At 38.7% G+C, this 26,215-nt stretch overlaps 1 protein-coding gene across 1 annotated transcript in view; it reads left to right on the plus strand.

The window, feature by feature from the left end:
• Nucleotides 1-24,772, plus strand: part of SLC7A11 (solute carrier family 7 member 11) — an 86,496-nt gene extending 61,724 nt beyond the window's left edge. The window contains 6 exon segments of the mRNA XM_030314478.1: nucleotides 6,203-6,326; nucleotides 8,223-8,326; nucleotides 9,213-9,309; nucleotides 10,818-10,967; nucleotides 12,223-12,400; nucleotides 24,353-24,772. Of these exon segments, the coding sequence (XP_030170338.1) occupies nucleotides 6,203-6,326; nucleotides 8,223-8,326; nucleotides 9,213-9,309; nucleotides 10,818-10,967; nucleotides 12,223-12,400; nucleotides 24,353-24,420 (721 nt within the window). The 3' untranslated portion in view covers nucleotides 24,421-24,772.
• Nucleotides 24,773-26,215: the final 1,443 nt, after the last annotated feature.

Raw genomic sequence — 26,215 nt, forward strand, 5'->3', positions numbered from 1 at the left:
CCATAGCCTTGCTGTGATACTTATTGTAAGGAGCAGAGGGCAGGTGTTTAATGCCTGAAGTCAGTGGGATCGCCGTGTACCTTTATATGACAATCTGCTTGTCACATCTCTGTGTTCATCCTCGGCCCAGAAATTGTCATTAAGTTAGAACATGAACATGGTTCTTCCTCTTGCTACGTTTTTTTTCAGTGACAACCCACACCTTTCCCCCCACTACTTACTATGTTTCCTCAAGTGCATTTCTTTCATGTTATTAACAGCCCGATTCCCACTCACAGTGGATAACTAGAGATACAGCGATAGCACTAAATGACAATGAGGCAAAATCATTGAAAACACACAAAGGAATTTGTGATTCCAGCCATCTGTAATCTAATTGTTTCAAGTCCTGGAAAATTATCAAATACACTTATTTGTAATTCAATCCCTGCTAGAAATGTCAGAAATCACATAGCCAGCTAGTACAATTATGTGTCCAGGGCTCTTTGGAGAGTTCGGTATGAGCAGGAATCAGGGAGAGTGTATAAAAAATGTATAGAAGAAAAACCATGTGCATGAAAAATATGGATTGATTTTCTTTAAGGTATACTTTTTACTTATCTTCTTGTCCATAACGTATGACTGAAGTTTGAGGAGTGAGATGAAATCAACAGCAGTGTGTAAACAGAGTGATTCAGCAAAAATTAATTAATTAATTGATCAGTGGATACAAAAAAGGGAAATAAGAGATGCTTGAGTCATTTCTGTGTCAGTTCTACAGAAAAGCTTCCAGGGCCTTCATAGGGCAATTATAAAGAAAGTGTGAAACAAGTATGATTCTAAAATAAAAACTTGGAATCAAAAGGTACTTAATATAATTTTATTTTTTATTATTACTATTTTTTTAATGTGTATTCATTTTTGAGAGAGAGAGAGAAAGCATGAACAGGGGAGGGGCAGAGAAAGAGGGAGACACAGAATCTGAAGTTGGTTCCAGGCTCTGAGCTGTTGGCACAGAGCCCAACGCCAGGCTCGAACTCACATACCGCGAGATCGTGACCTGAGCCGAAGTCGGATGCTTAACCGACTCAGCCACCCAGGCGCCCCTGGTACTTAATATAATTTCGAATACTTGGTGTTGAGATGAATCACAGTTATGTTTCAATTATATATAAATAAATAGTGCCTAGTTTATTAATAGAATTAAAATATTCTGAAAATTAATGTTTTAGTTTTTTTTTTCTATCTCACATATTGAGAAGTTTACCATTTTCTTGTTCTTCTTAATCCTTCCTTTTCTCCCTCCCTCCTTTCTCCTGCATGTCACAAGTGCATGTTAAAATATTAATGATTTTTAAATAGAAAGTGTGAAGCATCAATCACTTCTCGTAGAAGATTCTTGAACACAAAAGAGTAGGCTTTAACAGAACTGACTGTCATCATGTCCAGTTCCACGGCTCAAAGACAATTTTAGATGCCCTAGGATCAGTGAGTTCTGTGGTCCCCACTGTGTGTATCCAACACAGGGGATTGTGTGAAACTTATTTTGGTTCACACAAATCTCAGAAGATTTTGATCAAGTTATAAAACAATTTTAGGACTATCCCAAATTCAAGGGATTACCGAATTACTCATATGGTTTGAAAATCAGAAATCCCTGTAACCTTCAGGTATCCTCAGGTATCTGGAGAATCAAGCTAGATTTACTCATTCTGTGTTTGTAGCAAGAGTTTTTATTTTTAGCCAATGTAAAGCACTAGAAACAATGGTCATTTCTGACGCTCTGTCATACAGTCGCAAAGCATATTAAAACATGCGTTCTATGCTGCATTATTTGCAAGTTTATTTGTGATCACTGTTTGGTGCATGAAGAAATACACTTGGCTTAAAATGTGTCGCATTGTTACATCCAGCCTTCTGATATTTGTGCTACTTATGTAAAATATAACACATCTTTGTCAGCATGTAAGAATCTTAGGGATCTTGTACAGGGAGGTAAAGTAGGCACAAAGCAGCCATGATATCATGGCACGATATACCGTGAATGTGAAACTTGGAGCTGGAAGGTTCAAGTAGCAGCCCTCCCACTTAGGATTGTTGTGGCCTTGGCCACAGCACTTAACCTTTCTGAGCCTTGGTTTCCTCATTTGGAAATGGTGGGAATCATTTCAGGAACCTATTTCATTCGGTTGTTGTGAATTTTGTTTGTTATTTGTTTATACTCGCATTCCACAAAGGATTTGAAATGGCATGTGTATATTTGAAGATAAAATGTATTTGTCAGTGCTTTGTAGATTACACAAATGTAAGCTACCAGCCATTACTTTGGGGACCTTTTGGGTTCCTGGGGAAGTCTATTCCTTAGAATGAAGCATTTTAAAGCAGATGTTCCAGACAGTTCTATTTAACAATTTCAAATAAAACAAATATTTATCCATGTGTGACATAGACTGGTTATAGGTGCCAATTTAAAATAAACCCATGGGAAAAGAAGACTCTCCAAGGCCTTTTGGCTGAAAACTAAGTGCAGCTAATAAAATTATTGGATTCTCACATACTTAATGGCCCTTAATTGAGCAGGTTATGTACAATGACTAGAGGTCTTAAGGAGTAACGCTTCAAAATACATTTGTGTTTTGTTAATCATCCCAAACATGCATAAACATTTGAAAAAGAGTAGAGCTCATAGGTGCGAGTCATTTTTCTTCAGCTTAAAGACAATGCTTTTGTTGCACTTAGAGTTGAAGGATACCTCACAAGAACACAGAGGCTTTGAAATACCACTGGTCTGCTAGTTCCTTTAATTCGTTTTATTATCATGTGCCATTTGCCTTAATCTGGAGTTGCTAACCGTGCTTATCTGCCCTCTGCATCTAAAGCCTCCAGAAAGATTGCTCTGGCATGGCCTAATAGCTTTTATCAGCTCACCCAGTGGCTCTTAAGCTTTGATGCTTGAAACTCAGGAGTTAACCGCACGGTGCCAAGCCCTTCTGAACACGTCAACTGCTTTCCTCCGTAATTGATTGCTGTTTATGCCAAGGCAGCCACAAACCCTTCTCCTCCTTCCCTTTGTCAAAGTGAAATGGAACCTAAGGACAGAAGATAGTGGCTCTTTTGCCACACCCCCTCCAATTCTCATGGCCTAATTTGCTCAGAGAGGAATTACTTCTGGACATATGCATTGCCACAAGGTTGGACCCTCTCTCACTTTTGTCTTCTGCTGTAAGAGCCTTGGATTTTTCGGTCTAGTCTCTATATAGTATATCTGAGCTGATAGTAAAATTGTTAATAATCTATACATTTTGGCTTCTCTGGCAGACATGCTTGCTTTTCCTCCTTTTCTGTAAAAATTGTCTAGGGAAATTTACTTATTTAATTTTTTAGAGAGAGAGAGAGAGAGACAGAGCATGAGTGGGGGAAGGGAGGAGGGGCAGAGAGAGAGAGAGAGAGAGAGAGAGAGAGGGAGGCACAGCATCTGAAGCAGGCTCTAGGCTCTGAGCTGTCAGCACAGAGCCCAATGTAGGTCTTGAACCCACAAACCGTGAGATCCTGATGTAAGCCAAAGTCGGATGCTTAACTGACTGAGCTACCCAGGTGCCCCTGTCTAGGGAAATGTATTAAGTGAGCCTCTATTGTCTTTTAAATCTAAAAAAATACCCCATTTCTAAACATTGAAACTTCTGAAAACATTCACTTGACATTCCAGTTCATGTTGTACAGAAAAATTATAAAAATCATGGAATAACTTTTTTTCCCCACCCTTATAGTAAATAAAGCTGCATTTTCAATGACTGCATGAGACATACAGGCTTGAGAAGAGTTTTGCAATAAACGTTATATTCAGCAATTATGATTTCTCTGAAAATGAATAGTTAAGAGGCCGAGGGTCCACATGCATGAGAGAGAGTACGCGTTAGTGGTTAAAATGCTCTGACTTTAGCTGGGATGGATCGGCTGAATTCTGGGTTCCCATTTACCAGTTGTCTATCCTCAAACAGTTATTTAAACTCTCCAAGACTTCATTTCCTCACATATGAAATGGTGATGATGTTCCGAACTCACAGGATATTCGGGAGATAAAATGAGGCGAATATGTAAAGCACCTAATAAAATACTGGGCACATAATACCCACCAAGTTAATGGCAGCAGCTATTGCTGTGATTTTTGTTGTTGACAAGCTGAGAAAAAAAGTTGCATTTTTTTTTTTTTTTAGTGTTCCTTCTGCTAAAGTCAATTTAGAAAACTTCCCTCAGACATACCATAATCTCTAAGCAGGAAACAGGCAGCCTTGGAAGAGCAGAGTTTGGAGACTGGATTCTATGTGGGGAGGGCCACAGCCCAAATCTCAGACTGCCTTCTCCCTGCTAATTTGTAGCATCATATGATGTGACTGTACTGTCCTGGAGAGGTTAGTGACTCCTCTGCACCTAACAATGTCACCTCAATTTTTATTAACAGGAACTTTACACTTCTTAATCCCATTCTTGCAAGGAAAAGAGAATCTTTCTCCCCCCTTCTCCCTCCCACTGCTCTCCCCCAGAGAAAGAGCTTAACACAACATTTGGGATGTTATAAAAATGGAAAAGACTCAAGTTTAAAATAATATAGCGAGTGGTTGAAAAGCTGCACATCTACCTTCACGTTCGCCTTCTTAGTCCTTTGCGTTTACATGTAGCCTTTCTTTCAAAGAAACAATTCATCTTTAATATGTCTTATGCCATTCACTCCTTTATATCTAATTGGCCCAGTGATTTCCTCCGCTTAAATGTAGCATTTATCAATCACAACTAGCAATGCATGTTATGGTGTTAACAGAAAATTCCACAGGACCCTCTTCATGCTGGGGAAAGGGAACATCTGCTACTTTTATATTAGGATGCCAGGATTTAGAGGTCAATGTGTTTCCCCATCAAGGCTGAAGGCTTTGGGGATCAGGGGAAGTGTCAGGCTCCAAGCAGCATAATGAATGGCAGTTGCTGACTGGCGAGGTTTGCCTGTTCTCAACGGGGGATAGTGCTGTTCAGCATAATGAGCTGGGTCTCTGTGTGCTAAACGTACCCAGCTTGGGGAGGGAGGCAGACTCTGCCTCCCCCACCCCCCACCCCCGCCTCCAAGTTCCGAACTGCATTTTCATCTTGGAAGAAATTATATTGAGATCTTCATTAGTGGCACCCAGCAGGGTTAAGGCTCCATGAGGGCTGATAAGCTCTATGGCTAAAAAACCCATCAGCCTTTGGGCAGGGAGCTGAAGGTTTAAGTTGCTTGAACTGGAAAGAGTCTGAAGAGGTGATTATGTTAAGCAAGTAATGTGTATCGGTAACATGGAATCAAATTATTAGGGTCAGTAACTCCTGGCTTTCCCAGTGCATTAAATGAAGACATAACATTGCATCTGTGCCGGGTTCTTCTTGATGCCACGAGTGTCAGCACTGACCGGTCATATGTACTTCACAGCATGTCACCTCTAATTTCATGGGATTATCTGCACTGTTGCTTTAATAGATACTCATGATCTTCAGCTTCCTTTGAACTCACAGCAGGGCAGTGCAAAGTCATTATTGTGAGCACTTCTGTGCTTTTTGTGTTACATATAAAATTATTATTACTATCATTGAGAAAAGGAGATATATCTTGCTCTCATGCTTCCAAAAGCGTGCAACTTACTTGCTGATGAGGGAAGCTACCGAAGGGGAAAAACTGAATGGGAAAGACCTTTCTGAAGGTTAGTGTTAGAAAGGTGTCAAGGCAGTAACTTAGTATTAGAGAGGTATAGAGGACCATGGTTCTCAAAGAATGGTCCCCTGGCCAGTCACATGGGAATTGCCCAGGAACTTGTCAGAAACGCAAATCCTACTGAATCAGAAACTCAAGGTGGGTTCAGCAAACTGTGTTTTGAGAAGCCTTCCAGGAGGTGGCTGTATGCTCAAGTGTGAGAGACACTGCTATGGCATTTACGGGGGACCAGAATGGGATAGACCCATTTGTTCTGGGGGTAGAGAAGTAGAGAAGACAAATGAAGTACCTGCTCCCATGGACCTTATCAAATTACAGAGGAATATGTAGTACTTCTCCCCAGTAAAACACACATACAACAACAGATCCTGTAATTATCGTGTATACCATTTTAGTCTTTGTCTGAATCAGCCTGTTATCCTATCGTCTTTGCTTTCAGAGAATGACTAACAAAAGATGACTAATAAGCAATTCCTTTGTGCATTTCAGAACCATCCCCCTTGCAATCTGTATATCCATGGCCATCGTCACCACCGGCTACGTGCTAACAAATGTGGCCTACTTTACGACCATTAGTGCTGAGGAGCTGTTGCTTTCAAATGCAGTGGCAGTGGTAAGTCCAAGTTGGGAACATGCCAATTTGAATTTAGGTTAATGAGTTGATGCAATTTTACAGTAGTTCCCTCCAGCAGAAAGTGTTTTGAAATTCAGTAATCTTTTCTTGACCTGAATGATAATGAGTATATAAAAAATTTAGAACACACCTTAGCAATTCCATTTAACTGAGACAGCCAAAGTCCTATATGGTTTCCTGCATTGTTCGTTTCCTGTAAAACATTTCCACATATACGTGCTGGGAAACACATTTCCACATGTGCATGTTGAATAGAAGATACTTTTCCAACGTGACTCTAAGGATAGGTGGGCAGTTACTGAACTTAAATGAATGTATTTTTTGGCATGCAAATTGTGATTTATTCTTTATTCTTTCCTGTTCATAAACTTTTCAAATGCTGAGTTCAAATCTTTTTTCCAAAGTACCACTTAAGAGTTTCTAAAGGACCATACGTATTTGTTTTTTCTAGTCTATCCTTTTGAATACCAGTAATGGGATATTATTAATTTTAGGAAATACTGAGTTATTCAAAGTTAAGCAGATGTCATTGCTCTAGCACTTCTCAGAATACTAAAGATGCTAATGTGCATTTTAACTCCCTAAGAAGTGGATACTTATAATTTTACAACACTTTCCAAAATTTATTTGACCTCAGGACCATCTTTGCTCTCAAAGGTCATGTTACAGGGATGTTATTCTGTGACACATACTTTTATTTTGTATCAAAACTTAGCTGGTAAAGGAGCATTTCTTTGTGACCTCATAACAATGAAGGGTGAAAATATAACTTCCCATGGCTAGATGTCAGTTCCTTTTAAAATAGTCACTATTACCTCATATCGGCAACATCCACAGGGAACAAATTATCTCATTTCGTGTGAACCTCCGTGCGTGTTCACTGTATTAAAACAAGACTTTGCCGCTGCTCTAAGTCCTAACAGACAACCAAATGTACAAAGTTTGCTAATGTCGGGTCAGTCATCTCATCTTCCCAGACAAAGGGCAGCACTTACTCTTTGAGTGCAACATGGCCCATTAATTACATAGCACCAGCTGCATCAAGGACAACTAAAGAATCCCACATAGTGGTTGCTGGGTTTTTGTTTTTTGTTTTTTGGTTTTTTTTGAAAATACATCCTTCATGGAAATTTGCAGTGTTGCATATACTATGGCATGAAAGGACATTTTGGAAGTTTTGTTTATCTTTCGTATTTTCTGTGGCTTGATCTTCTCAAGCTTGTATTTGTATTCTAGCCTTTTTATGGGAAACCACAGAAGGAACTGGCAGATCCCTGAGAGGGAGGGAGTGACTCAATACAGAGAGATTCAGCTAATGTGATTATTCTAGGCACAAGATTTTTGGAACTGCTCGTATATAGGTGAGATAAGCGATTAAGTCATCAATTATTTCTCACTATACTTTGTGTCCTAACAGGAGGATTGGGATATGAAACAAGTTATCTGTAATGCTTCTCAGTGTACATATGTACCTCACTATAAAAATGTGGCTTTCCAGGTTGAAGAGAAGGCATTGAAGGATTTCTGTCTCCAGTGGGAGAACTTCTGAACCGAGCTTTTTTTTACTTACCAGAATCAGAGATGATAGACATCGTAGTTAATAAAGAGTCAATAAATGGATCGTTGCTTTTTGGAAGTAGAGAGAAGGTGCTTATTTAGACCTTTGGCCATAGTTTTGCAAAAAGCAATGCCACGATACTGCTTTTGATTATTGTCTAAGAAGTTAGCCTGACCCTCACCACAAAAAAAGATTATAAAGCATACACGTATCACCAGACTAAAAAAGAAAGTCAGAGAGCGAGTTTGGACTAAATTGTTTCATTTTATTCCACTTTCTGGCAGAGCATTAATTTGCTTCGTTCTGTCTCTCACTAGACCTTTTCTGAGCGGCTACTGGGAAATTTCTCATTAGCAGTTCCGATCTTTGTTGCCCTCTCCTGCTTTGGCTCCATGAATGGTGGTGTGTTTGCTGTCTCCAGGTGAGCGAGTTCAAGCATTTCCAGAAATGCATTTCTGTTTTTGAGATTGGATGTGATAAGAGTAGGCTTAAAAAGAAAAGAAATAGTGCCTCCAAACCTGTTGTTTTTAAAGAGACATGTAAGATCGAAGTCCTCCTCCAAGTATCAGTAGCATGCCTCATTCTGCCCAGTAGAGGGCACTGCTTGTCTACTCATAGCCTACACTGAAGACTGGCAGGGAACTTTTTTCTTTTTCTTTTCTTTCTTTTTCTCTTTCTTTTCTTTTTTTTTTTTTTTTTTTTTTATATAGTATGTCTACAGAGCCTAACAACAGCATTTTATTTCTGGTGATAAAATCTCTGTTTCTCTAAAGGTGACAAGAGAAAAAGTAAAGCCAGAGACGCCAGAAATCACTACCCCACCACGTGCATCCCTTTTGTTTTGTTTGATGCAAAAGTCCCCTTTATTTTAACATGAGATTAAAATCCAATCAGAAAAATACAAATATAAGGTCATACGTGTGCATGTCTGTGTGCGCGTGCACGCGTATGTGTGTGTAGGTGTGTGTATTGGGCTGGATCGGATTGACAGCACGCATACAATACTAAGAATCTAGAACTAGATTCACCGTCAGCTATTTACATGTAGGGAGAGCTATGCTGAGTCGAATGTTGCTATTGTTTCCCCTCAAAGCATAATGTAATGTGTTGGTAGATTTTCTGAAAGTCGAAGTCAGATTTCTCTTGAGTCTCTGCCTTATCCGAAAAGCGAAACCGAAGTAATCTCCTAAGAAATGACAAACCATATGGTATAAAATTAGATGCAAGTGTTCTCTTAGGTTTCTGGATTTTTCCCTTTGAAATGATCAATTATCCAGTCAACTCCATCCACATTTTTCTCCCATCAGGTTATTCTATGTTGCGTCTCGAGAGGGTCACCTTCCAGAAATCCTCTCCATGATTCATGTCCGCAAGCACACTCCTCTGCCAGCTGTTATTGTTTTGGTAATGCATATTAAAAAGTATATCTAGATAGAAGCTTGAATAATGGGTTAGCAAAGAGGAATTCGAACCAGACTGTAGCTAGTGCTTTACTTTCTATTCGTTGCTAAATCGGATCTATATATATCTTGGTGGAGAGTGAGAGGCAAGATATTTTCCATCGCTTCCCAGTATTTCTTATTCAGTATTTCTGATGCGTATTTGATGCTATGGGACAATAACCACATCACTTCTTTTGCACCTTTGTAGAAATGCGTGAGGTCTAAGGGAAGTGATTACCCTGGCTTCTGTCATCGACACAGAGTCTCACAGAAAAGAATGTAGAACGAGTCCCATTTCTACATACTGAAAGTGGAGCTAAAAGCCACAGTCCAACAGCACCAAGATGTCATATCATAGGCCCCTTATAATGAAATGCACGCAAAATTAGAGGAAAAATTGGATGAAATCCTAGACAGTGCAGTGATTCTGTGATAAAAAAGGGAAATATTTGAGTGCACCTCTAAAGAGAAGAAATAAAAGCACCAAACCTGAGATGTGAGTTATAGAATTCATCATGCAGAGAAAAGTAGTTGTGAAGGGTTGGGTACAGAAGACTGTGCAAGGTATAAAAGTCCTCAAATACCCATTGGCAATGTTATATTCACTTTTACCTACTACTTTGTAACATTTTTGTCAAATGGAATCTGCTGTCAGGGAGCAGAGTAGAATACATTGGACACTTTGCTCTATGCATTTAATCTGTTTCAGAATGTTTCCTTGAAATTTCTTTGTAAAGTATGCATCCTCTCTGTGCCGAATCTGGAAGTTAACGTCACTTGTGGGAACAGAATGTATTATTCGGTGAAGAGGGCTTTCATTTTAAGCCTCTGCTATCAGTGGTGCTGTCCTTGGCATGTGCAGCTGCAGAGACATTGCTAAGCTGATCTCTGTGCTTCATTCTTTTCTGCAGTCTTGAGGGTCACACATGGCAAGCACACAGGCAGAGTAAGTGTGGAGGAAGAAAAGGTCAATATTTTGCATTCGGGAGACAGCAGAATCCCCTAGAAGTGGCTGTGTTTCATGTGTGTGCATAGCCAAGGGCCTCTCAGAAACCATTTACAGAGCCCTCTGCGCGTTTTCTAATTGGGTACACTTTTGATCTGGGGCATTAGTTCTTTACCAATCCTCTCAGTCTCTAGATCTTTAAATTTAAGTCATTGACTATCCGGTGTTTTACTCTTTGAAAACACATTCTCTTCTCTCAAATGAAAAAAAAAAAATAAATAAACCGACTAAAAACTAAACACCCACATAAAATTCTCTCTGATTAAGTGGTAATGGTGTTCTTCTCATGCCGCTACTGGTGCGTAACGGAGTATAAGAGCAGAAAATACAGAATATCAGTGTGGTAGATTATCAGTATAAATAATCATGAAAAAGATCATCATAATTTGTAGTGATGTTATTGTTTGTTATCAGCTGTGTTCTCTCTTAACTCACTGAGTGTGGTTTTTCTCCCCCTTCCCCAGCACCCCTTGACGATGATAATGCTCTTCTCGGGGGACCTCTACAGTCTGTTGAATTTCCTCAGTTTTGCCAGGTGGCTTTTTATTGGGCTGGCGGTTGCTGGGCTGATTTATCTTCGATACAAACGCCCAGAGATGCATCGTCCTTTCAAGGTAACCTCAGTAATCTTGATGGGTTTACATAAATCTTTCCCCTAATACCTAGTCCTCCCTTAGTCATAACTTGATGATGAGGAACTTGGGCGGGGGGCAGCATCCTCTGGAATAAAATGCTCAACTCTTGCAGGCAGTGCCTTCTTATCGGATTTATTTTAGCTTGGAAAAATAATTCAGCAAGTTGTTTATGTGCGGTGCCTAACTTTTTATGTCACATTTCTGAAAAGTGGTAGATACATAGGGCATTTGTCATGTTGCTTTCTCTTGAATGTGTCTAATGACCTGATGTGTTCAAAGTATGGGATACTTGTGTTTTTATGCTGAGTAATTGTGGATAGCCATGCTGAGAAAGACAGAGGCAGATACATATGGAATTGTCACTAATTGAAACTCTAAAAAGGATGCTGCTTTACAAAACAGGCACTTTAAGTATTCTTAGATGTTATGACTTGTTATGTTGCTCTTCTTATACATTCTAGAAGGTATATTCTAGAAGGAATAAAAATGTAAAATCAAGAGGGAAAGTGAAGATGTATCAACATATCCTTAATAGAATACCCTTTACTGTGACTAAGCATTTCCTTTTGCGAGAGTTGATGAATATGTTTCTCATCTCCTTTAGCCTTGAACGTTCATGGATTGATTTGACCTCACTATCTATTTGCTTTTAAGAAATAACACAGATAATGTTGTCAGTCATGTTGTCAGAATTTGTTTCTAATTACATCCATTGCCTAATGCTGGCAACATCTTTATTAGCGGTTGAATAGGAGTTGGTCTGTTTTATTCCTGTCAGTTCTTATTGTGAGTCTCCCAAAGAAAATCAATATGCACTGAAAGGCTTTAACACGTAACAAGCAGCCCGTGCTCTTGCCTCTACATTCAAGCAGATTCTAATCATAATTATCAAAGAGCCAACCTTTTAAAATCAAAAACATAAGTCACACTGGTACTTAACTAGTGAAACAATTCAAAGAAAACATCTCTCATGAAACATACTTCATTATCCTAGGTTTGTTCTTTTCAAAGATTTTTTTTTTTAAAGATTTAAGGGAGTAGGTTTGCTACATTCTCTGTGCCCTATTAAAGAGCTGTTGCTATTACGGTAAGGTGGGATGGTGCCTGTAACCTGCTCACATGACCAGCGGGGATCATCTGATCGTATGACTTGACCGACGCACTCTTCTTGAACCCATCTTCTGTCTCTGGAACTGTTTGAAGTGATTTTTTTCCCCCTTGTGCTGTGTTCCAGGTGCCACTGTTCATCCCGGCTTTGTTCTCCTTCACGTGTCTCTTCATGGTGGCCCTTTCCCTGTATTCGGATCCATTTAGTACAGGGATCGGTTTCATCATTACTCTGACGGGGGTCCCTGCATACTATCTCTTTATCATATGGGACAAGAAGCCCAAGTGGTTTAGAAGAATGTCAGGTAAGACTCTTACACAGTTTCAGGACCTCTTGAGAGACTATATTGTAGAAGACCCGTCTATGTGTACATACACACATGCACCTTAAAAGTATAAGTAAGGTAACTGCTAGTTTAAATACATTATGACATGTTAATTAGAACTAGGAGAAGAAGAAGCAGGAAGGATGTTTAGGGTAGAGCCACTCAATCCTTTCAGGATGTTTAGTTTGAGCTGCTCTAATCACTTCTTAAGAGAGCTTTTTTAGATAGAATTTTATCAGCAGTTCTATAAATGACCTAATTGCTTTCTCGAATCCCTTACTAACCTAATTATTTTTTACTCTGGGTTGAGCTCAGCTTATTGATTCTATAGCATAACCTGCTCTTGCTGAGGGATAGGGAGTTAGGCAGAGCCCTACAAAGGCCTCAAATATCATGATTACGACACTACCCTATTTCATAGGCATTGTGAATCGCTAAAGGGTCGTAAGAACAGCAAGAACAATGAAGAGAAGAATTATACCTCACATTTATGTTGTGATTTCTATGTGTTAGCACATATATGACCTTATTTAATCCTTGTAACAACCTTCTGAAGTAGGAAAAATCATTATCTCCATTTTCCAGATACTGAGTTATACAGTAGAAGAATTCATATAACTTGTTCCAAGTCGTGCAGATATTAGGTAGACCAGCTAGAATTCAAATTCAGGCAGTGCTGTATTTTATAAAAATCGTTGTGGGTACAGTGAGGATGGATTACAGAGGGTCAAGGCTGAAAGGGCCCAGGATTGGTAGTTACCACGGTCACCCTGCATAAGGACCGAGAAGGCTCTGATCATGGACGGTGCTGGCAGGGTCCAAGAGAAAGTGAAAGATATTAAAGAGGAAAACCTAAAAGGTCTCAGGGACCAGGTAAATTGCGGGGAGAGGAAATATAGGAGAGGAACTATCGGGGAGAGTAGATAGAAAGGGTGCTTAGGACAGCCTCTGTTGACAGCCTACCTATCTGTCAGGGCTCTGCTGAGTGAGGTTTTTCCTTACCTCATCTTGTTCTGTCTTGCACAAGCTCCATATGTGAGCTGGTGCTTATTAATCCTATGTCTGATGGGAAACAGGACTCAGGGAGACAGAGAATTTATTTTTGAGTGTAAAGATTTTAAACCATTGAGCCAGGATTTGAACCCACATCTGCTGGACGTCAAAGTCCATGGTCTTTCTAGAGTGGGCACCTGAAGGACACGAGAGAAGTGAAAAATATAGCCAGAGGAACAACCATGTTCTTGCTACTGAGTTAGGGGAGTTTAGAAAACAACTTTTGTTCTCACCCGCTTGAATTTACTTCTTTTACTGTAATTAATTTTTAAAAACCTGGTAAAAAGTTCAGGGGGATTTCTGATATCTCTGATAAAATTGTGAACAAATAATGTCAGTGTTATTAAAACTCAAAAACAAACAAACAAAAAAAACCCCTGCAATAATATGTCTACATATTGACTCTCTAGCGTGCTACAGAAACTCATTTAGAAGTCAGCCATTTAAAATAGACTTTTGATACTACTCTTTATTAGCTTTTAATTGGTATTTGGTATATTTAGACCTCACACTGCTATTTATATCTGAATTTTGTTTTCTAGCTGGTAACACTATTCCCTGAAGAGGTATTACTATAAAAATTGGGTTCCTCAAGGCTAACACGGGCACACTGATTGTCTAGCAGGGTATTTAAGCTCGATTTCTTGTTAGATCACACCAGTTTTCTGTGGGATATTTTTAGTTCCGTTTTCTCCATGGTAGGCAGCAAATATAGAAACTTTTCTGAAAGGAAAAAGAATCTTGTTGAACAATAACTACCATCCTGATGACCAACGTTTAAGACGAATTAGCATTCATCGCTGTGAGGACTGGGTCTATCTCAGATCCTGGCCAGAGACAGTTCAAACCCCTGAGCACCATGGAAAAGCCAGAGAACTGAGGAAGAAAGAGCTAGTACTCCTACAGTTGGGCTATGATGAGAAGGAGCATGATGAAAGAGCCAACTCCATGCTTTCCCCCACATAGTAGGGATTGTGGTCTTTCTGTTGGGAGGCAACTCTCAGTGCCCTTTCCTGTTGCTAACATGCACGTATTTTGCACCATTTCTTTGTCAGTGCATACCAGCTCCCCACTTTTCACACTTGACCCCTCTTTGATGGTTTTCCACGCTCATGTGATGCTGAAGTTTGTTGTTGTTTTTCTGTCTCTAATGATGTTTCAAACATCTCCAAGGACTCCAAATTTAGTGTAGCCATTTGTGAAAGCAGCCGCTATGCAGTAGTCCCCTAATGGTTATTTGGATCTCAAAAATGCCATTAAGTCTTACCAGGGAGCATGGCAATTCTGCCTTTAAACTGTGAGCCTTGTAACCCTTTATCTTTATAGCTGCCTTGAAAGTGAGTAGCAAAAACAACAATCCTCCATAATTTTGTTTGATTTTCCTCTTAGGCGGCATTCTTGTAGTAAAATAAAGAAAATTCATAATATTTATTGCTGCGATAGCAAGTATTTTCCTCGCCTTTGGCCAAAACAAAACACTCATACACAGACACACAAACAGCAGAGTCTTGCCCACTACCTTGCCTCTTTTCCCAACTGCCTCCTCATTAGGAAAAAAAAACTCAGTGTGAACTTGGAGAGCATCTGTGATTTGATATCAAATTTTTGTTGTTGTTGTTGGGTAACATTCTTTAGACCTTCTGTTGTCATTTATTTTCACCCTAATATACATGAACACGTTAGCCTTCCGAAATGATAGTTGGTCAAAATACATCTTGCCTAAGGTGCTTCCGCAAACAATGTGAGGTGACCGAACAGCCTTCAGAAAATGGTGAAAAAAGCCACACGGTACAGATAGCCAGGAATGTTCAGAACCAGAGGATCTGAGATTTTCTGAGATTTGATGAATTTCTCTGGCCACAGGATGCCAGTGTTGAACCACATTTTGTTTGATAGCATTCCTAGGGTGAAAAGAAAATGTGCTCTTAAGGGAATAGTCAGATACACAGAACACATTTTTCTGCCATCTGTGACAGAGTAGTGAATTTTTCTGGGTATTTTTTTAAATGTATTTATAGAAACATGAGCTTCTCACCTAAGGAAAATGGGGAAGACACCCCACTGACATACTCAAATACATAGAGGTAGCTAGACGTGGCCAGCCCTGGCTAGGGCCAGCAACAGCTGTCTTACTTGGCTGCCCCTATTTATCAGCCCAACTGTGTCAGGGCTGAGATGAGTGGGGTGACCGGAAGTTGGTCCCTCTTGTCAGGGCAAGATATGGAGGGCGACTGTATTTGAGCAACATCTTTGATTACGAAGAAGGGTACTTGGGAGCACCAGCAAAATGATCCTAGTCCATCTTTGTAGACAAGGACTTTGTAATTCTGGGGTTCTAAAAGCATATGCTTCTTACAGTCTGTCACGATAACTTCGTTTATGATACCTCCTTGAAAGCTGTGTAATGCATTTGACTGGCTGTTCGAGAAGACTGCATTGCCATATTTTAAATTAGTTAAGCTTGCCTACATTTCTCAGGGGCCCAAACCATCTTCACTGTAAGGCTGAAATGAAACCATGCATGAGAAATGTTTTGGAAGCTTTTTTTTTTAAAAACAAAAACAAACAACAACAAATAAAACAAACAAACAAACAAAAAACAACACACATACTGTTATTTTTACTATGGCTTGTGGAGAAGATTGGTTTTGTGCTAATACTTCACAGACTTAGCCCGTTTTGGCTACAGGTCCCCATACTTGTACCAAGTGTTCTTGGGTAAATCAGCTTTTGCAAGGTTATGTTGTTTCAGCTGATTTCAAAAATGACTGAACGTGAAAAGTAAAGCTAAAAATACTGCGATTGCTATTTGCTCTTGGGGCTTGCAGATACTGAAAACACCAAGTGCAGACTCATTGGCTCAACTTTGTTTGAAAGGATAGTGTCATGGAGTTGATTATCTCCAAAGGCAAAAGCCTTAAATGAGCATGGGTGCAGCTGAGTTCCACATGCTCTGCAGCTTTTCTGGGCAAGCAGGAAGCTTCTATAGCGGGTTACTTGGGTCTGCTGAGTACCTCTGTCTGACCCCATGGATGTAGATGACCTAGAAGGAAAAGATGGTTTAACTCTAACAGCTTACTCAGGCCAAAATCAGTCACTTCTGCCCAAACCTCCTTTATGATGACAATTATTCAAATTTTGAGATGCCAGGAGAGAATATGAGAGTCGGAAGAGAGAATGTAACAGAACTGATTGAACACGGAAGAAGGGAATGGGTGTGCAGAACCAGTAGACAGATTCTTTGCCCCTCTGTGTGCTGCTGAATAGAAGATCTAAATTGAGCTTTCAGAAAGGAGAATGTCACACTAGCAAAGCATCAGGATCTCTAAGTTGTTCTCCTTTTCTCTGAAACTGATGCTGTGTTGTGACATGGGTAAGTAAGAGGTCTAAGAAAGCAAAGGGCTGGGGGTCCCAGAATGCAGAAACAGACTTTTGGAAAAGGCTTTTGTTCAGTAGATAAATGTGAGTAGGCAACCCTCCCCCCACCCCCACACATGCACGGAAGTGAGCATGCGCGCGCACGCGCGCGCGCGCACACACACACACACACACACACACACACACACACAAGCCAGTCATGGGAGGAAGAGTTGGGGAGGATGTAAATTTAACCTCACTGCTTTGCAATCCACTATTGCAGATGCCTGAACTCTCCTACTGTTTCAACCTACCAGATAGCCCTGGTTCCTTCTCTGCTTACAAAAGCCATATATCCCATTCTATTGATGGATACTTACCTTCCCACAATCTATTTTTCTTGGGTAATTTTACCACTTCCCTTTTCTGTAAACATGGATTTCTATTACCCTTGAGCACTCCCTTGTGTTCCACACACATCTCAGTGTAGAATAGGCTGTTAACAAATGTAATTTATTCAAGAAAAATTTACATGGAGTTTGCCATTTGCCAGAACTGTGCTGGGCTCTTTATAATTAATGTATATTATAAAAATTAGTGCGTGAAGAAAAACAACTTTGAAGAACACTATTGGAAAGCAAAGGATAAAAAATATACCTTTTGCAGTGACATGAAATACTGCTTGGAAGGGACTATTACAGTTGACAAGTCATGAAAGAGGAGAAAGATTGTATGTCTGGATGAGAGACGATGTGGGTCTGAAACTATCAGGAAGATAGGCTCTAGAGGCTCCAGCATCAGTACAGTTTGAAGAGGTTCTGTAGGGATTGATTACAAAGATCAGAGATGAACAAGAACTAACACGCTGAGAAACTAGCATTGCTGAGTTCTAGGATTGCCAAGATAAAATAACCTTAGAGATCATCCAGCCCGCTAGTTTCTATATTTTAGTGTCTAGTAGAATCACAGATTTCTGGGCCCCACCTTCAGTTTCCAATTTAGTAGGTCTGGAATAAGGCTTTGAAAAGTTGCACTTCTGGTATATCAGCCTATGCTAGTGATCCCAGTCCAGTGATTACATTTTGGGAACTACTTTCTGATCTAAGCCCCTTCTTCTTTTAGTTAAGTTGTTTTTTTAATTGAGTTATACTTGACGTTATGACATTGTATAAATTTCAGATGTAGAATGTGTTGGTTTGATACATTTATATATTGCAGTATTACCACACTAGCATTAACACCTTTTATCATGTCACATCTTTGTCATTTCTTTTTGTTATTGAGAACAGTTCATATTTAGTCTCTTAGAAATTTTTACAATACAATATTGTCGACTATAAGCACTATGTTTTGCATTAGATCTCCATAACTAAGTTTGTACTCTTAAACAATATCTCTCCAATTCCCTGACCCCCTAAACTCTGGCAATCATCCTTTTACCATCTATCTTAACAAGTTCAGTGTTTTAGATTCTGTAATATAAGTGATATTATACAGTATTTGTCTTTCTCTGACTCATCCCACTTAGCATAATGTTATTGCAAATGGCAGGATTTCCTTCTTTCTCATGGCTGAATATATTCCATTGTGTGTGTGTTTACGTGGGTGTGTGTGTATAATCACATCTTCTTATCCTTTTTCTGTTGATGAACACTTAGGTTGTTTCCATATCTTGGCTATTGTGAATAATGCTGCAATTAACATAGGTATGCATGCAGTTATACCTTTGAGATATTGACTTCAATTCCTTTGCACAAATCACCAGGAATAGGATTGCTGGAACATAGGTAGTTTTATGAGGAACTGCCATTATGTTTTCCATAGTGGGTATAGCAAATTACATTGCCACAGTAGTGTGTAAGGGTTCCCTTTCCTTCACATCCCCACCAATATTGGTTATCCTTTGTCTTTTTGAAAAAAAACATCCTAACACGTGTAAGGTAATGTCCCATTATGGTTTTGATTTGCATTTCCCTGGTGATTATTGATGTTGAATACCTTTTCATTTACCTGTTAGCCATTCCTATACCTTGGTATGACATTTGAAAAAAATGTCTATTCAGGTTTTTATTTGGATTATTTTCTTTTTTGCTATTGAGTTGTAGGAGTTATTTATTTTGGATAGTAGTCCCTTATCAGATGTATGATTTGTGAATGTTTTCTCCCATTCAGTAAGTTGTCTTCTCAACTCGTTGATTATTTCCTTTGCTGTGCAGAACTGTCTAGTTTAGTATAGCCACACTTGTTTTAGTTTTTGTGGCCTGTACTTTTAGTAACTTATCATTGTCTAGACCAATGTCAAGGATCTTTTCCCCTATGTTTTCTTCTAGGAATTTTATGATCTTGGGTCTTACACTTAAACCTTCGATCCATTTTGAGTTAATTTTTGTGAATGGTGTAAGGTAGGGGCCCAAGCTAGGGTTTCATTCTTTTGCATGTGGATATACAGTTTTCCTAGAACAATTCATTAAAGAGACTCTCCTTTCTCCATTGTGCGTTCTTGGCATTCTTGTCAAAACTTAGTTTACTATATATGTAGGGATTTATATATAGGCTCTCTATTCTGTTCCCTTGACCTATGTGCCTCTTTTTATGCCATTACCATACTGTTTTGATTACTGTTGCTTTGTAAAATGGCTTGAAATCAAGTATTTTGAGGCCTCCAGTTTAATTCTTCTCTCTCAGGATTCCTTTGGCTATTCAGGGTCTTTTGTTATTCCAAACAATTTTAGGATAGTTTTTTTTCTATTTCTGTGAAAATGTCTTTGGAATTTTGATTGGGATTGTATTCAATCTGTAGATTACTTTGGGTCATATGGACGTTTTCACAATATTAATTCTTCCAATATAGGAACATGAGATATATTTCCATTTATTTGTATCTTCTTGAATCTCTTTCATCAATGTCTTATAATTGTCAGTATACAAGTATTTCACCTCCTTGGTTAAATTTGTTTCTAAAATATGTTATTGTTTTTGATGTAATTGTAAATGGAATTGCTTTCTTAATTTCTCTTTCAGATAATTTGTTGTTACTGTATAGAAATGCAACTGATTTCTATATGTTGGTTTTGTATCCTGCAATTTTACTGAATTCATGTATTAGTTCTAGCAGATTTTTAGTGGAGTGTTTAGAGTTTTCTATATATGAGATCACCATCTGTGAGCAGAGATCATTTTATATCTTTCTGATATGAGTGCCTTTTATTTCTTTTTCTTGCTTAATTGCTCTGGCTAGGATTTCCAGTACTATGTTTAATGCATCCTTGCATCCTTGCATCCTTGCATCTCATTAAGCCCACTTAATGATAGGTAAATGATCCTCTTATTAGGTTGTTGAATTTTATTTGCTAATATTTTGTTGAAAATTTTTGCGTCTGTATTCATCAGGAATATTGGTCTGTGGTATTCTTTTCTTATAATGTCTTTGTCTGACTTTGGTATCAGCATAATGCTGGCCTCATAAAATGAATTTGGGAGTGTTCCTTCCTTTAGAATTTTTTGGAACAGTTTGAGAAGGGTTGGTGTTAATACTTCTTTAAATGTTTGGCCAGTGCAAACCATCTATTCCCAGGCTTTTCTGTGTTGGGAGGATTTTTATTAGTGACTCAATCTCCTTACTTGGTATTGGTTTGTTCAGATTTTTTTACTTCATGGTTTAATCTTAGGAGGTCATATGTTTCCAGGAATTTATCCATTTATTCTAGGTTATTCAGTTTATTGGCATATAATGGTTCATAGAAGTCTCTCATAATCCTTTGTATATCTGTGGTATTAGTTAAAATGCCCCCTCTTTCTTTATTATTTTAATTTTTGAGTCCTCTTCTTAGTTAATTTCACTATATTTCTTGATTTCCCTTTTGATTCCTTTTTTGACCTATTGGTTGTTCAGGAGAATCTCTACATATTTGTGAATTTTTTAGCTTTCCTCTTGTTATTGATTTTATCTTTATACCATTGCAGTTAAAAAGATACTTGGTATAATTTCAATCCTCTTAAATTTGCTAACGGGGTTTTGTGGCCTATCGTGTGATCTATCCTAAAGAATGTTCTGTACGTGCTTGAGAAGAATGTGTATTTTGCCGTTGTTGGATGGAATGTTCTATATATGTCTGTTAGGTTCATTTGGTCTAAAGTATCATTCAAATCCATTATTTCCTTATTGATTTTCTGGTCTGGATAATCTATCCATTGTTGAAATTGGAGTAGTGAATTTCTCTACTATTGCTGTCTATTTCTCCCTTAATAATTGCCTAATATATTTAGGTGCTCCAGTTTGGGGTACATATATGATTAAAATTATTGTATCTTTTTGATGAATTGATCCTTTTATCATTATGCAATCATCTTTTTTGTTTCTTTTTACCATTTTTAGTTTAAGGTCTATTTTGTCTGATATAAGCATAGCTACCCCTGCTCTCTTTTGGTTTCCGTTTGCTTGAATTATCTTTTTTCATCCCCTTACTTTCAGCATGTGAATGGCCTTATGCTTAAATGTGTCTCTTAGAGGTAACATGTAGACAAATCTTGTTTTGTTTTGTTTTTTAATCCATTTAGCCATACTGTGTCTTTTAATTGGAGATTAAGCCATTTATATTTAAAGTAATTATTGATCAATAAAAACTTACTACTGGCTCTTTGTTAATTATTTTCTGATTGTTTTATAGTTCCTATGTTTAGTTCTTCCTCTCTTGCTTGCTTTCTTTATGAGTTGATGATATTTTTGTAGTGGTTTGTTTTGATTCTTTTCTCTTTAACATTTGGGTATCTATTATAGGTTTTTACTCTATGGTTACCATGAGGCTTTCATAATACATCTTATATTTATAGCCATCTATTTTAGGCTGGTAACAACCTAACTTCAATTGCATAGTAGAGTTTTACCCATTTACTTGCCTCCCCCACACAATTAATTTTGATGTCCCAATCTGCATCTTTTACGTTGTGTGTCCATTAACAAAATATTGTACCTATAGCTACTTTCAACAATTTGATCTCTTAACCATATTGCAAATCTCAAAGTCATTCACACAATACCATTGCAATACGAGAGTATTTTCAGTTTGACTATATATTTACCTTCACCAGTGAATTTTACACTTTCATATGTTTTCATGTTACTATTTTATCTTGAAGAACCCTCTTTAGCATTTCTTATAGCCAAGTCTATCGGCTATAAATTCCTTCAGCTTTTGTTTGGTAAAATATTTACTCTTCTTTATTTCTGAATGACAGCTTTTCTGAATGAAGTATTCTTGGTTGATGCAGTTTTTTGTTTTGTTTGTTTTGTTTTGTTTTGTTTTGTTTTTCCTTTGAGGCCTTTGAATATATCACCCCATTCTCTTCAGGTCTGCAAGTTTTCTGCTAAGAAGTCCGCTGATAGCCTTACTGGGATTTTTTGCCCACAGAAGGAAATTCTAGTTAAGGAGTCCTTCCTTGGCACCTGGTCTGACATGCTGGCACTCAGAGCCCCCAGAAGCATTGGAGCTGGCATCCTCAGATAAGACCACTGTGCCTGGAACCTGAGGCATAGGTGTGCTTGCTGTGGCTGTAGCACTGATGTCTACAGTGTGGGCGTCTGCAGATAGCCCATGCAGCTGGTACCTGGGTCTCCAAAGTTCACCAACCGTGGCTCCTGCTGGCAGGAGGGAATGCAGCAGTGACAAAGGTCCTGGCATAACAGAGTGCAGTGGTGGCTTGGGCCCAGAGGGGCAAAGTGCGGTAGTAGCACAGCCTGAGGATGTGGTGAAATTCTCAACTCTGGCACCAGTGCACTCACAATAGCAACAGCATAACTCTGATAGTGGTCTGTTAAAGGCACATGTTGGGACCCAGGGATCCGGGCACAGAGCAGTAGCAACACTGCCTTGGCAATGACATTTCAGAACTACAACCAGAAACCTGGGGGGTAGGGTTAAGGGCAGCGGTAGCCTTGTCCCAGCAGTGATGGATCAGAGCTCTGCCTTGAAGCTTGAGGGGTGGGGCCCAGGGTAGTAGCAGTGTCCCTAGCAATGATAGGTCAGAACTGTGACCTGGAACCCACAGGACAGGGGTCAGGGAAGCAAATGCCCATCTTGGCAATGACAGTTCAGAGTCCTGGGATGGGAGTTCTCAGAGAAATAGTGGAACAGCCCCAGTAATGGTAGCCAAAGTGTGACTTGGGACACAGGAAGTGAGTGACACTTAGGGTAGTGGCAGTGCCCCTGACAATGATGAATCAGAGCCAGGACCTGGAACGTGGGGGCAGGGGGCAGGACAGTAAGAGTCCGTCTCTGAGCAGCAATGACAGTTCAGAGTCTTGACCTGGGCGAGTTGTGAGGGGAGAGCTCAGGGCTACAATAGCACAGTCCCAATAATGATAGCCCAAAAGTAGCTAGGGACTCTGAGGTTGGGGCTTAATGGAGGGGAGCTTGCCTGAGTAATGATGGGATAAAGCCCCATTCTGGGGCTAGAGTGGGCAAGAAAAGTGGCAGTTCCAGTTTAGTGCATGGTGCTGTGCCGTGGCACCCAATGCTTGACAGCAGGGTAGGTACATCAACAGCCAAAGCCCGCAAAGGCAAGTCTCACCTCAGCAGCCCCAGCCTCAGGGAGAAGATGGGGAGTGGGGGCACTCTAGGATGCTGCATCAGCTGGGACCAGCATCACTGAGGACTGTGGGAGACTTTAGTAGCAAAAGCTGCAGTCATTCACAGGATGAGCCTTGCTGGGGTCCTCCAGCTTCTGACTGGGGATGGGGTGATACAGGCAAAATGCTTTCTCTACATTTCTATGTAGACATCAATTTTTGAGCTCTGCCACACTTTTGTTCCTTTTTCTTTGTTGTTTGGAGATCTCCCTGAGCTGTTTTCTTCAGTTTGTAGCTGTTTATTTATTGTTCTTGGGTCTCTTCAGTTTGCGTGCATGTGTGTGTGTGTGCGTGTGTGTGTGTGTGTGTGTGTGTGTGTGTGTGTGTGTGTGTGTGTGTGTGTGTAGAGGCAAGTGTTAGGACTTCCTAGCCCTCCATGCTGCTGATGGCACTCCCAAATCCCTCATTCTGCAGATGAAGTAATAAAGCCCTGAGACATAAGATGTTTTACTCAGTAATAGTCTACAAGTTTGAGACTGGACATTACAGTATGAGTCAGTTTGATTTTGCTGAGGAATTGGTTGTAATCTCACAGGTACTAAAACAACAAAACAATTTGAAACCGAATATGAAGTGTAGTTTTGAATGTTTATTTATATCTTCCTTCTGTTGCCTCAAAATATTTTCAGCTTCCTGGTCTATGAATTAAAGTTCCTATTTGAATACAAAATATTAATGTATTCTTGCCGAGAAGCCATCATGGGAAGTTGCAGAAGTGACAAATAAATTAATTGAGCATGATGGGATTCTAATGAAGTAAATAATTCTTGAAAGCGCTCTGTGAAATAGGCGGTTGTGTATTTTCAGTATTCAACCCCAAATAATTCTCATGTTGCTGTTTTTATACATTTCTGATTTCTGTACATTTTTAATTTCTCTTCTTTATTCCTTTGTAGACAGAATAACCAGAACATTACAAATAATACTGGAAGTTGTACCAGAAGAAGATTGTCATAAATTATGAATTAGTGCATTTGAAATCTTGGCAATCTATGCTTGGCCTTGTTTCTGCCCAAAGGGCTGAAACAAAATGTGGATCTTCACTTCATTTTATGAAAATCCAGAAGATTTCAAGTTTGGTGATGGACTAAAGGAATCAGTTATTTCTATTCGTATCTTTTAGTGTATTCAAACTGGTTTCTAAGAAATTTAGTTATAACTCTATGTAGTTACAGAAAGTGGATATGCAAGCCTTCCATGAGCTCACATGATCTTTGAATCCCTGATACCTATATGAAGTTAGAGGAAAAAGATTACTGCATGAAACATTACTTCAGTGGTCTTTATAACATATGGCTAAGAACCTTCAAACTGAACACCAAGATGTTTTCTGTATATATGGGATCTATAACAGACAATTTTTGCATACTGTAGTTGACTATACTGTGAAAAGTGTTTTCTATTCTTCTGGGGGATAAAAGGCATGCGTCATCATTATGGACCAAGCAAAGGAAGACATTTATTTCACATCAGCATTGTATTGCTTCCCCATAGATACTAACTTAGATACCATCTTGTAATGAATTGTACCCAGAGCATTTTGAACAAAGGGCAGGGGCGATATGCCCAATTTTAATGAATACATTAAAGAGCTTCTAGGGGCTGTTGTTCATGAGAAAAATCCAGGAATTATGTCTAAAAATTATTGATAATTGATGATGTTAGGGTGTTTTCACTCATTATCAGGAAGCTCCATGGTTATGGGCCACTTTATTTTCATGGCAGCCCATTTGATCAGGAAAGGATGTAGCATCTGTCTTAGCAATACTCAGTTTGGTATTAAATACCAGTTTGGTATTAATACTAAGCAATACTCAGTTTGGTATTAAATACCAGTTTGGTATTAATACTAAGCAATACTCAGTTTGGTATTAAATCATCTTAAGCACAGTCACTTGTTTCGCTAATAATTTGCCCCTTGATAACATATCTAAACATGTGCATTTTTGAATCTTCAAATTGCCATGTCCATAAAAGACAGAAATCACCAAGAAAGAAAATACCCAAAATATTATGTCCAACACTATAATCCCATCTATATGCAGTGTTAGTAATTATGAACATTTTTTTAAAATTTCATAGTTATTTTTACATGGTGATAAATTTTGACAGTTTATACCTTTCCTTTATATATTTTATATTCTGTTAAAATATCTCTTCAGATATAACTGTCCAGATTAATTAGGAAAAGGCATATATTTACATAAAAATTGAGGAAGAAAATGTCAGTTAAATAAGTTTTACAACTGATGTTTCTAAAAATTTCCCATTCTTTATCTCAACTTTGTCAGTAATTTCCTCACCTTAATTATCATTCAACTTGCAAAAGAGATAACTGATAACAAATTCACCGAAAGGTGAAAGTGTGTGTGTGTGTGTGTGTGTGTGTGTGTGTGTGTGTGTGTATTCAGACAGGTGTTTTAATGCTAAGTTTGGAAAATATTATGGAATTTTCAAATAAGTGTCAAATAATGGTAGAAAGCATAAATTATTATTTACATACAACCAAGATCAAGTAGTCCATCATACCTGAGTATGTTTATCCTTTAATTTTAAAAGTAACAATTTTGGAAAGAATTACACTGATTAAGATAATCAAGAGCTGATAGTTCATAAACAATTGACAAAAGTAGAAATTATGATTTATAATATGAGGCAATTCCAATTCACTAATTTCAATTTTTTTTTTTTTAATTTTATTTTTTCAACGTTTATTTATTTTTGGGACAGAGAGAGACAGAGCATGAACGGGGGAGGGG

The sequence above is a fragment of the Lynx canadensis genome, chromosome B1 (assembly GCF_007474595.2).
Source record: "Lynx canadensis isolate LIC74 chromosome B1, mLynCan4.pri.v2, whole genome shotgun sequence".
Classification (NCBI taxonomy): domain Eukaryota; kingdom Metazoa; phylum Chordata; class Mammalia; order Carnivora; family Felidae; genus Lynx; species Lynx canadensis.